This window comes from Genypterus blacodes, unplaced genomic scaffold, assembly GCF_046128005.1.
Source record: "Genypterus blacodes isolate CSIRO-AG114 ecotype Tasmania unplaced genomic scaffold, CSIRO-AGI_Gbla_v1 ptg000061l_1, whole genome shotgun sequence".
Lineage (NCBI taxonomy): Eukaryota > Metazoa > Chordata > Actinopteri > Ophidiiformes > Ophidiidae > Genypterus > Genypterus blacodes.
Window position 1 is genome coordinate 831,354 of NW_027466873.1, and position 16,789 is coordinate 848,142.

Below are 16,789 nucleotides of genomic sequence, written 5' to 3' on the forward strand. Positions count from 1 at the left end.
AGTGGCGTCATTTGTCACTGTCCTATATTACCATGTGACACCCATGTGGTGTGTTTGCTGTATGTTTCTTCTTGATATGTTAAGCTTGGACAATAGATTTGGCCTCATTAACACTTTTATTCATAACTTACAATTGTTACCACTTTACATGTCATCCCAAACACACACATTTCCAGCAATTCTGTGTGAATATGTTATCCGGTAAAATCTTTTCCATGAGTTTACATTATTTAGTTAACCCATAGTATGAGACGATAAAGTTATATGAAATGCTTCTGGCTTTATTTATTTATCAGTATTTTTATTTACCCTCTTATTAACACGACTGCAGGCACATTCATCTGGTTTGTCATTTCCACAGTTCAGAGCGATTCATCAGATTGGCATTCAAATTCTATTACATTACACAATAGATTGTTTCTAAAGGCAATTCATTAGACAGCTGTTGGTCTTAAATATACTTTATTATAAATATACTTAATCAAATATGAAGTACAGCTGTATTTAACTGAGTGTGTGTTTGTGTGTGCCAGTGCTCATTTTGCTTCGAGGTCCTACGTTTCTTCTAATTCCTGAATTATTGCAGCCTCCTCCTCTTCCTCCTGCTTCTTGCCTCCTCCTCTTCCTCTATATGACATCTTCCAGTGTGTGTGCAGCACCCTCTATGGCCTGGTTTAGGACTGACAGGTGATAATGCACTTTGGCCCAGTCGCCTTTTTGTCCTGATGATTCAGCTTTGGCGTATGCGTCAGCCAGACCTGGGAATGTGGCCTTACCGGCGCTGCTCGAGGCCCAGATGACGTGCCTGATGACACATGAAGACACACCGATACAGAGGTGATCCAAAAAAACATGGATACATCAAGTTACATCGACTTGGTTACGTAGTATCTTCATGAAACTTCAGTTACACTTTGCTACACAGCATTGACCTGACAGCTGTAGATTTGTAGATTCCCTATCGTTGTCTTTATTTGTTTATGTTTATTATTATATTAAGTTCTTGCTGTTTTCTTTAGTTCTTCTTCCTGTCATTCCTTTTCTCCTCCTGCCACCATTTCTTTGATTTCCTTTCTATCTTTCTTAAACAATTAAGCTTTCACTTATGTAACATTTGATCTCGCCTGTAATAGCATCCTTTTTTTTTTATTAATTTGAGTGTGATTTAAAACGTTAAAGGCAAACAACTGTTGGACTTGTTCACAGGTGAAACAGAGATGACCGGCTTCACTTCACCTGTATGCGTATTTATCAGGGAAAGCCAGTGGGTCTAAGAAAGCTCGGTCCAGCAGCATGAGCTGGTCGTTGATCCTTCTGACCTTCAGAGGCCTAAAAGGAAAGACAATGGAATGGCTGATGGTCATTCTTTTGTGTTTGTGGAGGGCAAAAGCTCGAAACAATATGCAGACTCTTACGTTTCATTTGCCAGATCTGAGCTGTGAATCACCCGGTCCAAGTGAGCGGCTGCAGATCGAAACCTGGCCACTGCACGTTTTAGCGGTTCTGGAAAAAGAGAAAAGCAGATTTCACCATCTCTAATCCTCTGCCAACATTAGAACACAGCTTCTCTTGTTGTTTTTTATTATTTGATTAATGAAAGGTCGTGGTTTATCGTGACATAATCGGGACATCAGGCCTGCTGGGGCAAAGGTATGTTTGGGCCTTTAAGGTGTTCTTCCAATGATGCACAGAGAATTAATACACGTTGAGACTCATCCACTCTAACCCTCTTACCCATGGAGATATTCAGAGTTGTTAACTGCTCTTGGTAGAGGGTCAGAGCCGTGTCGAGGTAGCCCTCCAGGCGCTCAGCGTAGTCACTGCAGTTTAATGGCAACACCAGGCTGTCAGCCAGTCGCATCAGGACATTTCCAGCTGTTCTGGCAACAACCTGGTGACTGAGGAATCCTGAGAGAACAAGGCAGGATAGGGAATAAGGAATTGTATAGAAATATTAGCTCATTTTTGACAAGTTTGCTTGACAAGAGAGATGCGAGGCTTTAAGCTACAACATAATGGCTGTGATAGTAAAACAACTCACCAGGATCGATGAACCTGGAGGCGTAGTCAAAGGTGTCATAGGCTGTGTGGTACGCCGGGTAAATCCGAGCGTTTGTTTTAGTCTAAATAGAGAACATCATTTCCTGTGAGGTTATTTAAAGCCTTACATGTAAATGATATTGCACAATAAAGTATTCAGTAACGTATTCAAGACTCTTCAGGTCAGTTGGGTTCAGTTCAGTTGTGACCTCTCTTCCCTGCAGACAGCAGACAGCTCATTTGCAATCACGATCTATGATAATTTAGATGCAAATATGAAAAGGCACTGCAGCACATGAACATCGAGTCGATCAGCTAGTAGCTAGTAGCTAGCTAGAAACGGTTTCTATAGACTAAGCAACGCACACACACTACAAAAACATGTCAGTCAAGTCAGAGGTGTTACACTGTTGTTCAGTAGCAAGGCACCAAGGCACTACGCTGTCTTTCATACCTTGTCATATCTGTGTGAAATGTCTATGGAAGTGATTCCCAGGTAATGAACAAAGGCTGCATAATCACTTCCTGCTCCCGTCAGGAATCCCACGCTGTTAAAATGACAACAGGCAGGAGGAAGGAAATGACCGACGCTTCTTTCGTTAGGATGTGGAAATTGTGAGGAGACATAAATACAATTCCCGGTCACAGAAAGGTGTAAATGCTGCTCATTACGTAGGAATGGTTCCGTGAGTCGGGCTGCTTCTGTTGGAATATTGGATCCAGTTGTCATACACAGATGTGGAGTGCAGTCCAGGTGCTTTGACCTGAAATCCAAACAAACTGAATGTGACAGAATCACACTAATGGTGGCATGGTTGTTGTGGCATCACTTTCATGTGTGTGTCGGGGTTAAACATCACCTGTTTAGCCGCTGTGAAGAGGACGTTCTGTGCCGATGGCATCGCTGAAGCTGTGAAGGTGGCGTTGGCTTGGCAGGAGGGAAAAACACAAGAATATACAGCAGAACACATCATCATCACATCATTTTCAATAACTTGGTCACTTGAATGTGTTCACAAGTATTTGACTATAGCAGTTGACTATAGTTAGTATATTTGGCATCAAAGGGGTGTATCTTCTTACCAAATACAGCTACATCCACGTTGATGTAAGCAACAGTGCGTTCACTGAGCTTGCTGAAGTATTGCTGAGGGAAAGACAGACTCAGTGAGTATGTATGAGCAGTGACATCTTTTCAGTCAGTTGTGGCTTCATTGAAAATCACCTCAGTGTATTCTGTAGAACCAATGAGGCCGAACTCCTCCGCTCCCCAGCTGCCAAAGATAATGGATCTACGAGGCCTCCATTTTCCTGCCACGGAAAAGCAGGGCAGAGCACTCACTTTTGATTCAGCACCACATCTGCGTGTGTCAGCTGTCAGTCAGTCACGCCGCTCCTCACCTTGCTTGACCATCCTGCCCAGCACCCTGGTCATCTCCAGCATGACCGACGTCCCACTGCTCGGGTCAATGGCTCCGTAGACCCAACTGTCCCTGTGGTTGCCGTAGATCACATACCTGTCTGTGGATATAAATACGTAAACACGGACACATTTCAGCCATACAGGATAAGAACAAATGTGCTTCTTGCAGGGTGGATGTGATCGCGGGTCTCACCAGGCTCTACGCTACCACGGATGACTCCCATCACATTGGAGGAGTTTTTCAACTCTCCTTTGTTGTAGACGTCCAGTTTCACATCACTATAACAGAGTCAAAGGCAGGGAAGGAGGTGGATGTTGACAATGCAGACACGTCATTTTAAATTACTGAATTTTAGGGTAAATATTGCAATTTTCCTATATTATTTTGCTAAAATATTCCATTGTTTATGTTTTGTAACAGTGCACACGATGTATGTACCTATCGATGGATTTAACCTCTCTGTATTCCAATCAATCAATCAATCACATGTGGGATTTTGTAGGACAGTTGACAAACCTGTCCTTGAAGTCAGATGCAGGTTTGAAACCTGGGCCCCCAAAGTTGTAGGTGCAGTTGAAGGCTCCTTGCCAAGTCGATGGAGCTTCTCCTCCACCCAGCTCACTGTGAGACCCAGACAAAACATTATTGGACTGAAACAATTGTGTGTAAGAAAATGTGCCTTTGTACTAGAAGATTCTTCACAAACCAGATTAATATGTAGGCATCCTCGAAACCGATTGGTTGGATTGGAATGCGAGGGATCCCTGTAACGCTTTCAACTGGAATTCTGTAGGTGTCCTCTGTGACAATAAGCATGACTCATTAGCGTCGTGCCTCATATACGTGCTGGTTTCATGTGCTGATGCCAGTTACCTTTGGCAGCCAGGTAGGGTGTGAGCATATCTCCATAACGGCTGACAAAAGAACCTCTCTCCACACCGGAGGGTGGCATGTACCAGGAGTTAGGATACGTCTCATTGATGTCCGACATGAGGCCGTCATTGATATCCATAGGGTCTGTGTAGACGAGCACACCAACGACGCCATAGGATGCTGCATTGATGGCCTGGGTGAGACATAAGACATTTAAATGAAACACTTTCTTAAACAAGACAGATTCTTAAAGAGTGTTGCTTCATTTCTCCTGAGCAAATGGTGACTGAATACAGACGCGTTCATTGTAGAAGCAGTTCTGTGTGTGCGGACTCACCTTATCAGCTCTACCTGCTCCACCATATCTAGTGATAGCAATGGTTCCTTTGAGGTCAACGGTCTTGCTCAGTAGCTGGTAGTCACTTGGTTTCCCCTGATTGGCGTACACCAGTTTACCCTGAAACCAACGGTCAAGTCAACACGCTCACAAAAGCTGCATCACGAGTTATGGAAACAAAAAAAGGAGCAAGAGGTCAATAACTTGTTTATCAAGAAACCAAGCAACTGACTGACAATGGACTGTGTGGCTTATAGTAATGATTTTTATGATCTCCTCCTCCCCTGTAAATAGACAATGACAGATCAGCCAAGTTTGTCTCTTATGGATTTAATAACTTGGTCCACATCATAACTTTGGCTGTTATCTGTGATGTTATCTTGTTAAGATAACATCCCTCCCTCTTGTGACCTGAAGTTCTTTTATCTACCTATGTTGAACGCACTTATTGGAAGTCGCTTTGGATAAAAGCGTCTGCTAAATGATCGTAATGTAATGTAATGTAATGTTAAGATATGTGAGGATGCCATTACAGTAATAGTAGGACATTGAAGGATTCTGTGTCACCAGCAAAACCCCACAAGCCTCATCTCATGGAAAATCAATATCATTTTTTTCCTAGTTATTTTTGACCTTTCTGTACTGAAACTACATTATCTCTTCCAATTTTACTGACTTTTAGAGAAACTCGTTTTCTTATATCTTACCCACTTGTTGAGTTTTTTCTTTCACAACTGGTTTACTTCATTTGTGAAACTCCTTGTTTCTCTCCTAGTTTTCATAAAATGTGAACATTCATTCCTAGCATTTCAACATTTCCGCTGCAGTGTGAGGCTAAGGTAGGTAATAAAATGCCTTGTTATGACCGTATAAAGAGATAAGTGTCCTCTTATCTGTCTCCTCTCATTGAAAGTTCAAAAAAAGGCCTCAAAGGTCAACATGTAAGCTCAGAATGTTTGAAGAGACGTCACTGTCATTTGAGTTAGCGCCTGACTTTCCGTTAGCTAGGCGAAAAATGGTAAAATAAATTAACTGGTAATTGTCTTTTTATTTGTCATTTTTCTACCATTATATCACATGTACACAACTTAAGTACTCAACCATATTGTTCATCCACTTTTCGGTACACAATAAGAACATGTTTATATATTTGTGTTGGGTGTCCACATACTTTTGCCCCAAACTTTTGACATAGCTGTACAATTGTACCTTTGGATGTCCTGCAGGGCCGTACGCAGCGTATGGCTGAACCACCTCAGGGTCGTCCTGGTCTGGAGTGTAAGGCTTCTCCTTTTCTCTAACAGCATGCAGCACAATGTTGGAGGAGTTCACTGGAACAAAAACCAATGCTGAATGATTTCCTGCTGCTACAGAATAGAAACTCTTAGGGCCATCGGAGGAGTGATCACTTTCAAGGGAAATAATCCACAGAACAGATGTGCATGGTTTGGACCATCTCCTGAGAGAATGTTGCTTTTTTTTTTTTTTTACAAACTACAGGTTTTACTGCTCCAATGTCCTTTAATACTATTTTCATTTTTTTAGGCATGAATGAAAATGGAAACAAATGTAAGAATGTATGATTTTGGTTTTGGATCATGGAATACAAACCATACAAAGGGAGTTTTACTTTGATTTTGCTTAAGTATTTCACACACTATATCTGTCATTGAGGAGCTCAGCCTACTTAAAGATTTCTTTTTGAGAGTTTCTCTGCTTGTTTTCTCATTTTCTTCATCCTAATCCCTGAGTTAACTTTGATCATTTTGTTAAGAAGTCGTATTCCTAATAGCACTGAGTTGAAAATTCCAACAACAAAGATCCCACTAATCACACTTACAGTCAACAAAATGAATGAATGACTGAGCATTTGTGACAAATTCGTTTTTACCACAGCAAAATACTGATAAGAATACATAGTCAAACCTCTAAAAGGTACAAATTGATTGTAAGATTTAGTCTAATCAGCCTTAAACAATATAAATTTAATGACTTTGAGGTTTCAAAACTCCGACGTGTTCACTTATCGATGTTGTAACCCCACAAACATTTCTTACTCACCTACAGTGACCTTGTTGGGGTTCTTTGGGTCAGGGAAAGAAAGGTAGACCATGTACTCTTCTCTCCAGGCCTGGTCCAGACCAGTCTCAGGGTCCTGCCATCTCTCTAGCATTAACTGCACAGTCTGCTCATCTCCAGCTGTGGTAGCCATGTGGGGCACTTTGGTCAGCTCCCTGTGGAAGATCACAGGAATAAAGAAACCAATGATTATTTCAGTTTTTGACATTGCACCTGCTTTGAGGGATTTCAGATTCCAAAGTGGAAACACAGGGGAACAGAAAGTTGCATCAGGAACCCTAAAACCAAATCTTTATTGCATATTTATTGACCGAAAAAGCAGTTCAATTCTAAACAAATGATCTAAATAATTATTGATGGTTATTCCATGATCCACTAATAGTTTGGGCTTTCTTTTCCGTTTTTATCACTTGAGTTGTTACAATCAATCTTAAACAACCAGAACCAGTCATTGAGGATGTCATTTGATCCGCAGCAACTCACCGCATATTTTCCTGGATTTGGAGGTTGTCCACCTCAGACAGGAAAGTCTCAATGAGTCTCTCATCCACATCCTGCACCACTTCTGTCACCCAGGCTTTTGTTGAGGAGTTTTGGATACCAAAGTTGCCGATGAGGATACCTGCAGTCAGCGCAACAACACTACACGCAACTACAGCCAACACCGCCTTTATCATTCTCTTCCCTTAAGTCCCGTCGTCTTTAACCAAACAAATCTTCTCCCTCTTTGCACCTGTGAGTGAGTTTCCCCAGAGAGTCAGAGACTTTTGTGTGATGCTCAAGAATTTAATATTTTACTTTATTTTCCCATGTTTCTTGTTCCGAAGCTGCCTGCAGTATTGTTTGATGTCCCAGAATTTTCCTTTCAAACCTCTGAGAATGCACAGCTATGTAAAAAAAGGTACAGTCATTAAAAAGCTTACTTATTAACGTTTGCATATGGGATGGACTTTAACCTTTATCCCTGTGTGTGTGTGTGTGTGTGTGTGTGTGTGTGTGTGTGTGTGTGTAATATCTGAAGAGGAATCCAATTTGAGCCATTTAATGAAGCTTTTGTAAAACTTTAAAACATTGGTAAAGCTATTTTGTAACATTTATTGATATGTTGTGGATTTCATTGCATCCCAAACATCCTATCTATAATATATATCTATTCATATCGATAAAACCAAACCAAACTAAAACACAACACAACACAGTACAATACAATAAAATTCCCCGATGCAGGTCTGTGGCTTGTGATGAGTAAAAAATAATTTTGTATTTGTGGGGAAAGAAACTGGTCACAATATGTACAAAAATCATCGCTGATAGAGAGAAAAGTAATAGCACCATCTAGTGGTGAAAGACTGTTATTGCACACCACAACACGGAACTTCCTGTTTCTCTGTGGATGATTCTGTTTACTTCCTTCTGGTGTTTGCACCTTTCTTGACTTTGTTCCTTTTCTGCACTTTGTTTTATTTATTCATCAAGAGAACTTCTCTAGAAAAATGCAATCGGAAAAATAAGACCCAGATCATTACTGGTACCACATAAGATCTAACGTCATGGCAAGGAATCCGCACAGAAATCAACAAACATGTAGTCATATTATATACTATAACGGACGTTCAAAACTTTAGACGCTCCTCTAACGTCTCTAATTTCCCAGCATGCATTCCACCAGCTTTGTTTCAGTTTCATTCTTCTGTCGTTGCAGTTCGGCGGAGATTCCAGTAAGTGCAGATATTATTACTTATATTAAGTATATCGGGGCGAATTCACCGTGTGTTACAAACAGTGACTACGCGCTAACAGACGTGTCAATGTGATGAAGTGCACCGTTTGTTCCGATCGATTTGTGAAAACGTCTAAACGTGAAAATGCGTAAAGACGAAAACGAAAGCGTCGCAACAATCGAGTCCCTGTCATGCTTGGCGCACGCTTTCATTCATATTACGGGGTATTTCTTGTGTATTTGTGTGGTAGTAATCTGATTATTGCACACTTGTAAAGAAAATAACGCATTTTAAAATAAACGTGTTACACCAATAGGTCACACCATCAGTGTCTGAAAGCCTACAGGAAATGAGTTCATTTCCTTCAATTTCATGAATAATTTGTATTGAAATCTACCACACATTCAGTTACCTGAGTATTGAATTTAGTCAAACAATCTATCTATCAATAGCATTTCCAACAAAATGATTTTGAAAACTGCATAATTAAAAGTGTTCATTGCCTCTCCATTGATCTTCATGAATCTTCACTCATACACAGGTGAGAGGAGTTGGCACCATGTTGTTGCTGCTACTGTTTGTGCTCTGCGCTCCCACATGGGGGGCTCAGCTGCGGGACCACGGTCAGGCCAAGGAGGCACCCATTGCCACCAACGGCCAGCCGTTCCCCTGGGACCAAATGAGACTCCCCAAAACGGTCTCACCCCTTCATTATGATCTGACCGTTCACCCCAACTTGACCAACCTCGACTTCACTGGTGTTGTTCGTATTCAGCTTGAGGTGCATGAAGACACCAGCACAGTGGTTCTCCATGCCAAGCAAATGGAGATAACCCGTGTGTTGCTCTTGGCACCCGAAGGTGCTACACCTCTTGAGTTTTTGGAGTATCCTCGTTTCCACCAACTCGCCCTGCTTCCAGACAAAGTGCTTACGAAAGGTAAAAGGTATGAAGTCCAACTCGAGTTTGCTGCCAAATTGTCAGACAGCTTCCATGGTTTCTACAAGAGCACTTACCGCACCAGCGCAGGGGAAAACAGGTACAATCACAATTTACCTTTTCAGCATTTAATAATACAATATCCCTTAAACTTGGTTTGTTCTTAACACTTTTTCAATTTGTTTAAGGGTTGTGGCATCCACACAGTTCGAAGCAACCTTCGCTCGCGCAGCCTTCCCCTGTTTTGACGAACCAGCCTTTAAAGCCAAATTCACCATACAGATTGTGCGAGAGCCTCGCCACATAACTATATCCAATATGCCCAAGGTACACATGAATAACAATAACACTCATGGAGAATATTAAAGCTGTATGTGTGTGAGTTCCATCCTCATAAGGAACTGTTTAAATAAGAATTATTTAGAAAAATCAAGTTCTTAAGCACTGATGACTGAGAGGTGTTTAAGGCATTTTCTCCTTTTTCACCATCGTCCACGTGCATTTGTCAGGTAAAAACAGTGGAGTTGCCTGGTGGTTTGCTGGAGGATCAATATGACACAACTGTGAAGATGAGCACTTACCTGGTGGCCTTCATTGTATCTGACTTCCTGTCAGTGAGCAGAACAACCCAGCACGGTGTCAAGGTGAGGAGGAGGAGGAGGAGGATCGGTGTTAAATGAACCTGAAACAGTTATGATTATGATTCATGTTGTGATTTGCTATGATTTCCATCAGATTTCAGTCTATTCTGTACCAGAGAAGATTGACCAGACAGCCTTTGCACTGGATGCTGCTGTCAAGTTACTGGACTTCTACGATGACTACTATGATATTCCTTATCCGCTACCCAAGCAGGGTCAGTGAAGTACACATTATCGACACAGTTGTAGCTAATACAATTATAATGATTTTGCCTGTACTCATGTTGCAATTTGTAATTCAAGTTTTCAACTTTGCTGCAGTTTTAGCTTACAAACGTTAGGAATCACATTGACACTGATTATATTTTAGAATAGAAGCAGCATGAATGGGTTCATCTCTGCTACTGTTAACCAATTGGAACAGTATTTCAACGGCACATGTCCTTTAAGGTCACATTGCTGTTTGCACTTTTCCTGAACACCATAATCAGTCTGCAGTTATGCCCTTAGGCTTGAAGTTCATATGGCAATAACTATTTTCTCAAATTAGAATGACTGTAGAAGCTGTAAGAAAGTAAACAAGCGTTAAGGTAATAAGACAGATATTCTGTTTTTCAAGAAATGGTGGAGGATTCAGAGGAAATGCAATCAATGTGCATGTGAAGATATCAGTTATTTGTCTTTTATTGTGTATTTGCTGTTAATCTCTACAGACCTGGTTGCAATCCCTGACTTCCAGTCTGGTGCTATGGAGAACTGGGGGCTGACCACCTACAGAGAGACGGGGCTTCTCTTCGACCCAGAAAAGTCCTCTGCCTCAGACAAACTGGGTATCACCATGGTCATTGCCCACGAACTCGCACACCAGGTACTTCCTTCTGTCTGCCGCTGCTTTAGGGTGTAAGACCCTCACTCACAAAATCCAGCAGCAACAACTGAAACAGGAAGTATGCAGTGAGCAGGAATTTCCTTTGTAATAGTGGTAGTCATCATCATAGACATGTTGTATACATATTTGCAACTGAATTTCCTCAAACTGCTGCAGGCGAAGCTGATAAGTGGCCAGTATAAAGATTAGACTTCACGTAGCGGTTCATTCTGACTTTAGTAGTAGGCAAAACTATGTGCACTCCTCCATACAGTGCCTTTTCTTGTGTTTGTCCCTGTACAGTGGTTTGGGAACCTGGTGACCATGGAGTGGTGGAACGACCTGTGGCTCAACGAGGGTTTCGCCAAGTTCATGGAGTTTATCTCTGTGGCTGTCATCTTCCCAGAGCTGCATGTGGTGAGAGACAGAGACAGGCAATAATGCGTGTGTGCATGGCATAGTATGACGAGGCAAATCGTTCCTGTCCACATTTGTCCTCCTTGAGTTACACCGGAGACACCTCGCTTTCACTTTGAGGCATGGAAGAGAGAATGGAGAGAAATGGAACAGGCTGAACTCATCTCTCTCTCACATTTTTGCTTTTCCTTTTTGTAACCAGGATGACTTCTTCCTGGGAAAATGCTTTGAGGCCATGGAGGTGGACTCCCTCAGCTCCTCCCACCCAGTCTCTACCGATGTGGAGAACCCCACCCAGATCCAGGAGATGTTCGATGACGTCTCCTATGACAAGGTCTGCCGACAGAATGAAAGTGTTACTAAAGAGAAACTGCAGTTGAAACAAAAGTATTTGAACAGCTCATTTATTTGTTTATCTCCAGGGCGCTTGTATTCTAAATATGCTACGGGACTTCATGACTCCTGAGGCCTTTGAGATCGGAATTATCCGATACCTCAAGCGTTACAGCTACCAAAACACTGTCAGCAGCCACCTGTGGGAGTCCCTGACCAATGTGAGTAATCTGTGTGTTTGCGTGTGTGTGGTTGGGGTATCCAATATATCAAGTATACACATCTTGATATATTGGCTGAAAATGAGTTATTTTGTCTGTCACTATAATGTGTGGAATCATTGTGTGTTTTCCACCAGATCTGCACCTCAGATGGTCTTGATGAAGGCCGACTGAAACGAAGTGAATTCTGCTCAAAGCGCAAACTCCAGTCTGGAACCTCTGTGAGTATAAGATGTTGTATTAACATTGCTACCTTTGCCTTCTGTGAGTGTCTGAACTGTGTTTTCTGAATAACTACCTGGGGTGCTCTTGCGTTTACATTACAGCTGTGCTTTGATTTTAAACTCTTAAATGTGCTGTGCTTGGACGTATAGAAATGGTACTCGGGTGACGAGCTGGACGTCAGGGCCATCATGGATACTTGGACACTGCAGGAAGGGTTCCCGCTGGTTACTGTAGAGGTCAGAGGTCGCGAGGTCAGGCTCAGTCAGGAGCGCTATCTGAAGACAGATGACCCCTCCCTCACTGAAGGGTAAAGTCTCATGTCATGGCTGATTCTGCAATGGCTATTGTGCAAAATTCTACAGGACATCACTTGAGAAAAACTGTATTTATATAAAAGGACTGATAATAGGTTTTAATGTTTAATGTAATCATGTGTTGTTAGCTTCCTCTGGCAGATCCCACTGACCTACATGACCAGTGACTCCAGCAAAATCCATCGCTTCCTACTTCAAACCAAGACTGGTGAGAATGTTGCTGCTTTTGCTTACACATTTGGTGAATTGATAGAACATGCTTATTTGTTCACAACAAGCACCATTAGTGTAGTTTAGATTGTATTCATGAGGAGCCGATACCCCGTGAATGAATATCTGTCCAGATGTATTCCACATGTTTACGTCTGACATAGCAGATGGAGATTCTTGGGATTTTTTTGGCATGATAGGCTTTTATTCAAACCATTCAAAGAGGTAAATGGTTTGAATCTATAACTTCTGAAATCTCCTCCTCTCCTTTATTACACCTCTTTATAGATGTCCTATATCTACCAGAGGAGGTGGACTGGGTGAAGTTCAATGTGGACATGAGTGGCTACTACATGGTGCACTACGGGGGCCAGGGCTGGGACTCCATTACCAGACTGCTCCGACACAATCACACAGCGCTCAGCGGCAACGACCGCGCAAGTCTTATCAACAACGTCTTCCAGTTGGTCAGGTCTGTTTAAAGACGGGGGGGGGGGGGACAGATGTGCATACATGAAACACAGCAGCGCAAATTACAGTCGGATGAGAGTGTTAATGTGAAAATGAATGTTCATAGTGAAAAAAACGACACTTGTCAAACATAGGAAAACAACATTTAAGTATTTTCTTAATGTTGCATTTTCTTGATATTGTTGTTTTTTCATAATAATTTTTGTTTTTTTAAAAGTTTTTATGTGTGTTTTTGTAAAGTCCATGCATACCCGTTACTCATAAGATATTTGTCTTATTCATCCAAGAACATTACAGTTGTTTTCAAATGTCTGCTTTCAATAGCTGAACCTTTTAGACGGTTACTATTTAATGACAGCAGCAGAAATTCATTGGCTGCAGCTCTTCATGTGTTGCAGTGTGGGGAAGGTGAGCCTGGACACGGCTCTGGATCTGTCTCTGTACCTGTCCAAAGAAACCAAAATCATGGCTGTGAATCAGGGCCTGGGAGAGCTGGTGCCGATCTACAAACTGATGGAGAAGAGAGACATGACAGCTCTGGAAAACCAGATGAAGGTCGCTGAACGGTTCCATTCCCACAGTCAATCCCACTAATAAGGTTTCCGGATTGTTTTGATGAGCTGTATCAACTGGTTATTTTTGTCCGCAGGATTTCATCGTGCAGCTGTTCAAGGACTTGATTGACAATCAGCAGTGGACTGACTCTGGCTCAGTGTCTGAGCGAGTGTTGAGAAGCTACTTGCTGATGTTTGCTGCCGTTAGGAACTATCCTCCCGCTCTGGCCAAGGCAACCAAGCTCTTCAATGAGTGGAAGGACTCAGATGGTAGTATGAGGTCAGCGCTCCTAATCACCAGTAACCATCCCTCTCCTTTCTTCTCCTTTATATTCTTCATTTTAGCCAAACAGAAACTTTTGGAGCTGAATCAGACTTGATATGATGATGCAATCACAAAACACGTGGGTTCAAATATATCAGAGGATAATGTCCTTTCTGTTTTCCAGTCTGCCCGTTGATGTCAGCATGGCAGTTTTTGCTGTTGGAGCCCGAACACAAGAGGGGTGGGACTTCCTGTTTGAGAAGTACCGCAATTCACTGCAGATGTCAGTCAAGAGCCGCCTAAAGTCTGCAATGTCCATCAGCCCCCTGCAGGACAAGCTGACATGGTGTGGAACACAAATGAATCCCAGTTAAATTAGGTTTTTTTTAAATGTATAGTTGTACTGCACATACTCCTCTTTATCTTCTTTCCCTCTGTCCACAGGATGATGGAGCAGAGCCTTAGCGGTGAGGTGATGAAGACTCAAGATCTCCCAGGTGTGGTCTTCTCTATCAGCAGGAACCCTCATGGCTACAAACTGGCCTGGGACTTCGTGCAGGCCAACTGGCACACCTTGATTAAGAAGTCAGTCACACCATTTTTTCAACTGCTTTCTCAGACAGTATGGGTCTGCAAGAGAAACATACTTCAGATCTCTTAAATAATATTCCGTAGTTCTGACCTTTTTTTTATCTTGAATACAATGTTGTTTGTTCTGTCATTAATAATTAAAAACTTTGTAGCAAATGAAGTAATCGAATGAAATCCTACCATAATATTATCTTTGGTACACAACCTTTGATTGTGTATGTGTGTTAATATGTCCTCTGTGCCACAGGTTTGATCTTGGCTCTCACACCATAGCACATTTGGTGGGGGTCACCCACCAGTACTCTACCAGGGACATGTTGGATGAGGTAAGCAGAATGATCTAGTCCTTTCTGGTGGCAGTGAAACCTGACTGTAGACCATCTAGATTGTAGAAGATATGGAGATATCTCTATTTTGATGGTGGCAGTTTTAAAATACCAGATGACTTCCATTATACTTGGTAAATCTTTTTAGTGCCTCCTTCCTTAACATGTGTGTGTCCTCAGGTGCAAAGCTTCTTCGGCTCTCTGACAGAGGAGATGGGCTCAGAAATGAGATGCATCCAGCAGAGCTATGAAATTATAGAGGAGAACATCCGCTGGATGGATAAAAACCATCCTCTGCTGCAGACCTGGCTGGACAGACACAGTCCAAGAGTCGTGCATGAGGATTTATAGGTCGGTTGATGGAGGTCATCAAGGGTTCTTCAAGGAACCATACTTGTTCGTTATTGTTCAATGAACAAAGAAAGGTTCTTCAAGGATTTCCCAATGGAAGAACTCAGCAACATGAAATCTGAGCATTTCAGAGACGTCTCTGTCTGTATAGAGACTGTTTGTTTGTGTGTGTGTGTGTGTGTGTGTGTGTGTTTGGAGAGCGGGGTAGGCTTTGACTTGAATATGACAGATTTCTTAAAAATTATATTTAGTGTAGTGTTGTAACAAACATTTACTGTAACAATGCAAATGTGACAAAACCTTTGACAAGAAAAGAAGTTTTTCCAATATCAACATGTAGCCTATTGATATATTTGTTGATATGTTTCAGAAGTTGTTTATCGCACTAGAGCGGGGGGAAAGCTAGGGATAATTAGGCACATACAAAGAGAAAAATTAAAATAATGTAATGATTCTTGGCTACATTTGTTTAACTTCGATTACTTATTCTGTACAACCATGCCATGTTGCCAAAAATGTGCACTCCTTGCTTGGTAATAAAGTTGAATAATGTCCAGTGCTTCCAAAAGTAGTTGTTTTTCCTGTTAAGACACGTTCATCATATTTTACCATGAACAAGGTCCTCTGATGGAGGGGACAGCACACTGTACAAATGCAACAAATCTGAAAGGACATGCCAACAAAGTTCAACATGCCTCAATTTCTGTTTATATATATTTGCACATAAACCGCATGTATTGAGACGATAGTTACATAGTACATGTTTACCCTGGGAGTTCCAGTATATGTATGTGACCTTTGCTCCCTTTAAGTCATATGAACGAGCAGTCATGCTTAGCAACAAGTTTCTTGAGTTTATGGAGTCATTTCATAAAATACATAGTTTTCCCTGTATATTTGTTTTAAAACTTCAGCCAAACTCTTCTGCCATGTGACATAATGGTAAATATAAAATTACTAAACTGCTTCACGAGAGACTTTTTGTTAAAATTGTCATCAAAGAACCTCAGGTATTTGTGCCTAGAAGGCTACGTTCACAGTCCACATATTTGAGTAAGTATCTTGGGTTTCCTCCTTTCAAAGGTATGAGTCCGTTAATGCTTTAAAAGAAAATCATCTCTGCAGGTTGATGACCTTTGATGGACTGAAAGATTGAGTTGATTGACCTTTTGCTTATTTTAACCTCATTGGTCAGAATAATGACTCCACAGGTTACTCTATGGCTGCTCTATATGTACAAAGGTAGTTTGTTCTACCTTCTTGGGAACAGCTACTGTTCCTTTAAAGGTTGTATGGTTGCCATAAACTCTTCCTGAGGAACCTTTGGCAGATCCTAATAAAACACACTCTACTACTGATTAAACAGACACACGTCCATGTATATACAGTGTGTGTACATATATGTATATACTGTACATGTACTGTAGCAACCCCCACTCTTCACGATAAACAAACACACACAAATAACACAATGATGCATCTCATCATATATCAATGCTCATACTCTTTAATCGTCATACAGCGTCATACAAACACCCTCTGACTAACCTGTAATGGAACACCTTTATAGCACATGCACCTTTGGCACAC

General features: G+C 41.6%; 2 protein-coding genes across 2 annotated transcripts; one reads left to right on the forward strand and one right to left on the reverse strand.

Annotated features, from left to right (window-relative positions):
• Positions 1-98: 98 nt before the first annotated feature.
• Positions 99-7,635, reverse strand: naaladl1 (N-acetylated alpha-linked acidic dipeptidase like 1). Its single transcript, XM_076154349.1, has 19 exons — positions 7,237-7,635; positions 6,736-6,908; positions 5,884-6,005; positions 4,675-4,794; positions 4,338-4,530; positions 4,171-4,264; positions 3,981-4,085; positions 3,657-3,742; positions 3,442-3,561; positions 3,266-3,351; positions 3,124-3,187; positions 2,901-2,968; positions 2,713-2,804; positions 2,495-2,588; positions 2,042-2,123; positions 1,735-1,908; positions 1,416-1,503; positions 1,237-1,329; positions 99-805 (listed from the first exon to the last, which is right to left on the reverse strand). The coding sequence occupies exons 1-19, from the start codon at positions 7,428-7,430 to the stop codon at positions 628-630; spliced, it is 2,226 nt and encodes a 741-aa protein (XP_076010464.1). The 5' UTR covers positions 7,431-7,635; the 3' UTR covers positions 99-627.
• A 733-nt stretch (positions 7,636-8,368) lies between these two features.
• Positions 8,369-15,755, forward strand: erap1b (endoplasmic reticulum aminopeptidase 1b). The gene is made up of 19 exons (XM_076154184.1): positions 8,369-8,471; positions 9,016-9,512; positions 9,601-9,739; positions 9,922-10,056; positions 10,148-10,268; positions 10,767-10,921; positions 11,225-11,338; positions 11,541-11,672; positions 11,761-11,892; positions 12,030-12,113; positions 12,267-12,424; positions 12,560-12,639; positions 12,930-13,113; positions 13,511-13,667; positions 13,762-13,946; positions 14,116-14,277; positions 14,376-14,516; positions 14,770-14,848; positions 15,029-15,755. The coding sequence occupies exons 1-19, from the start codon at positions 8,409-8,411 to the stop codon at positions 15,197-15,199; spliced, it is 2,889 nt and encodes a 962-aa protein (XP_076010299.1). The 5' UTR covers positions 8,369-8,408; the 3' UTR covers positions 15,200-15,755.
• The last annotated feature ends 1,034 nt before the right edge of the window (positions 15,756-16,789 follow it).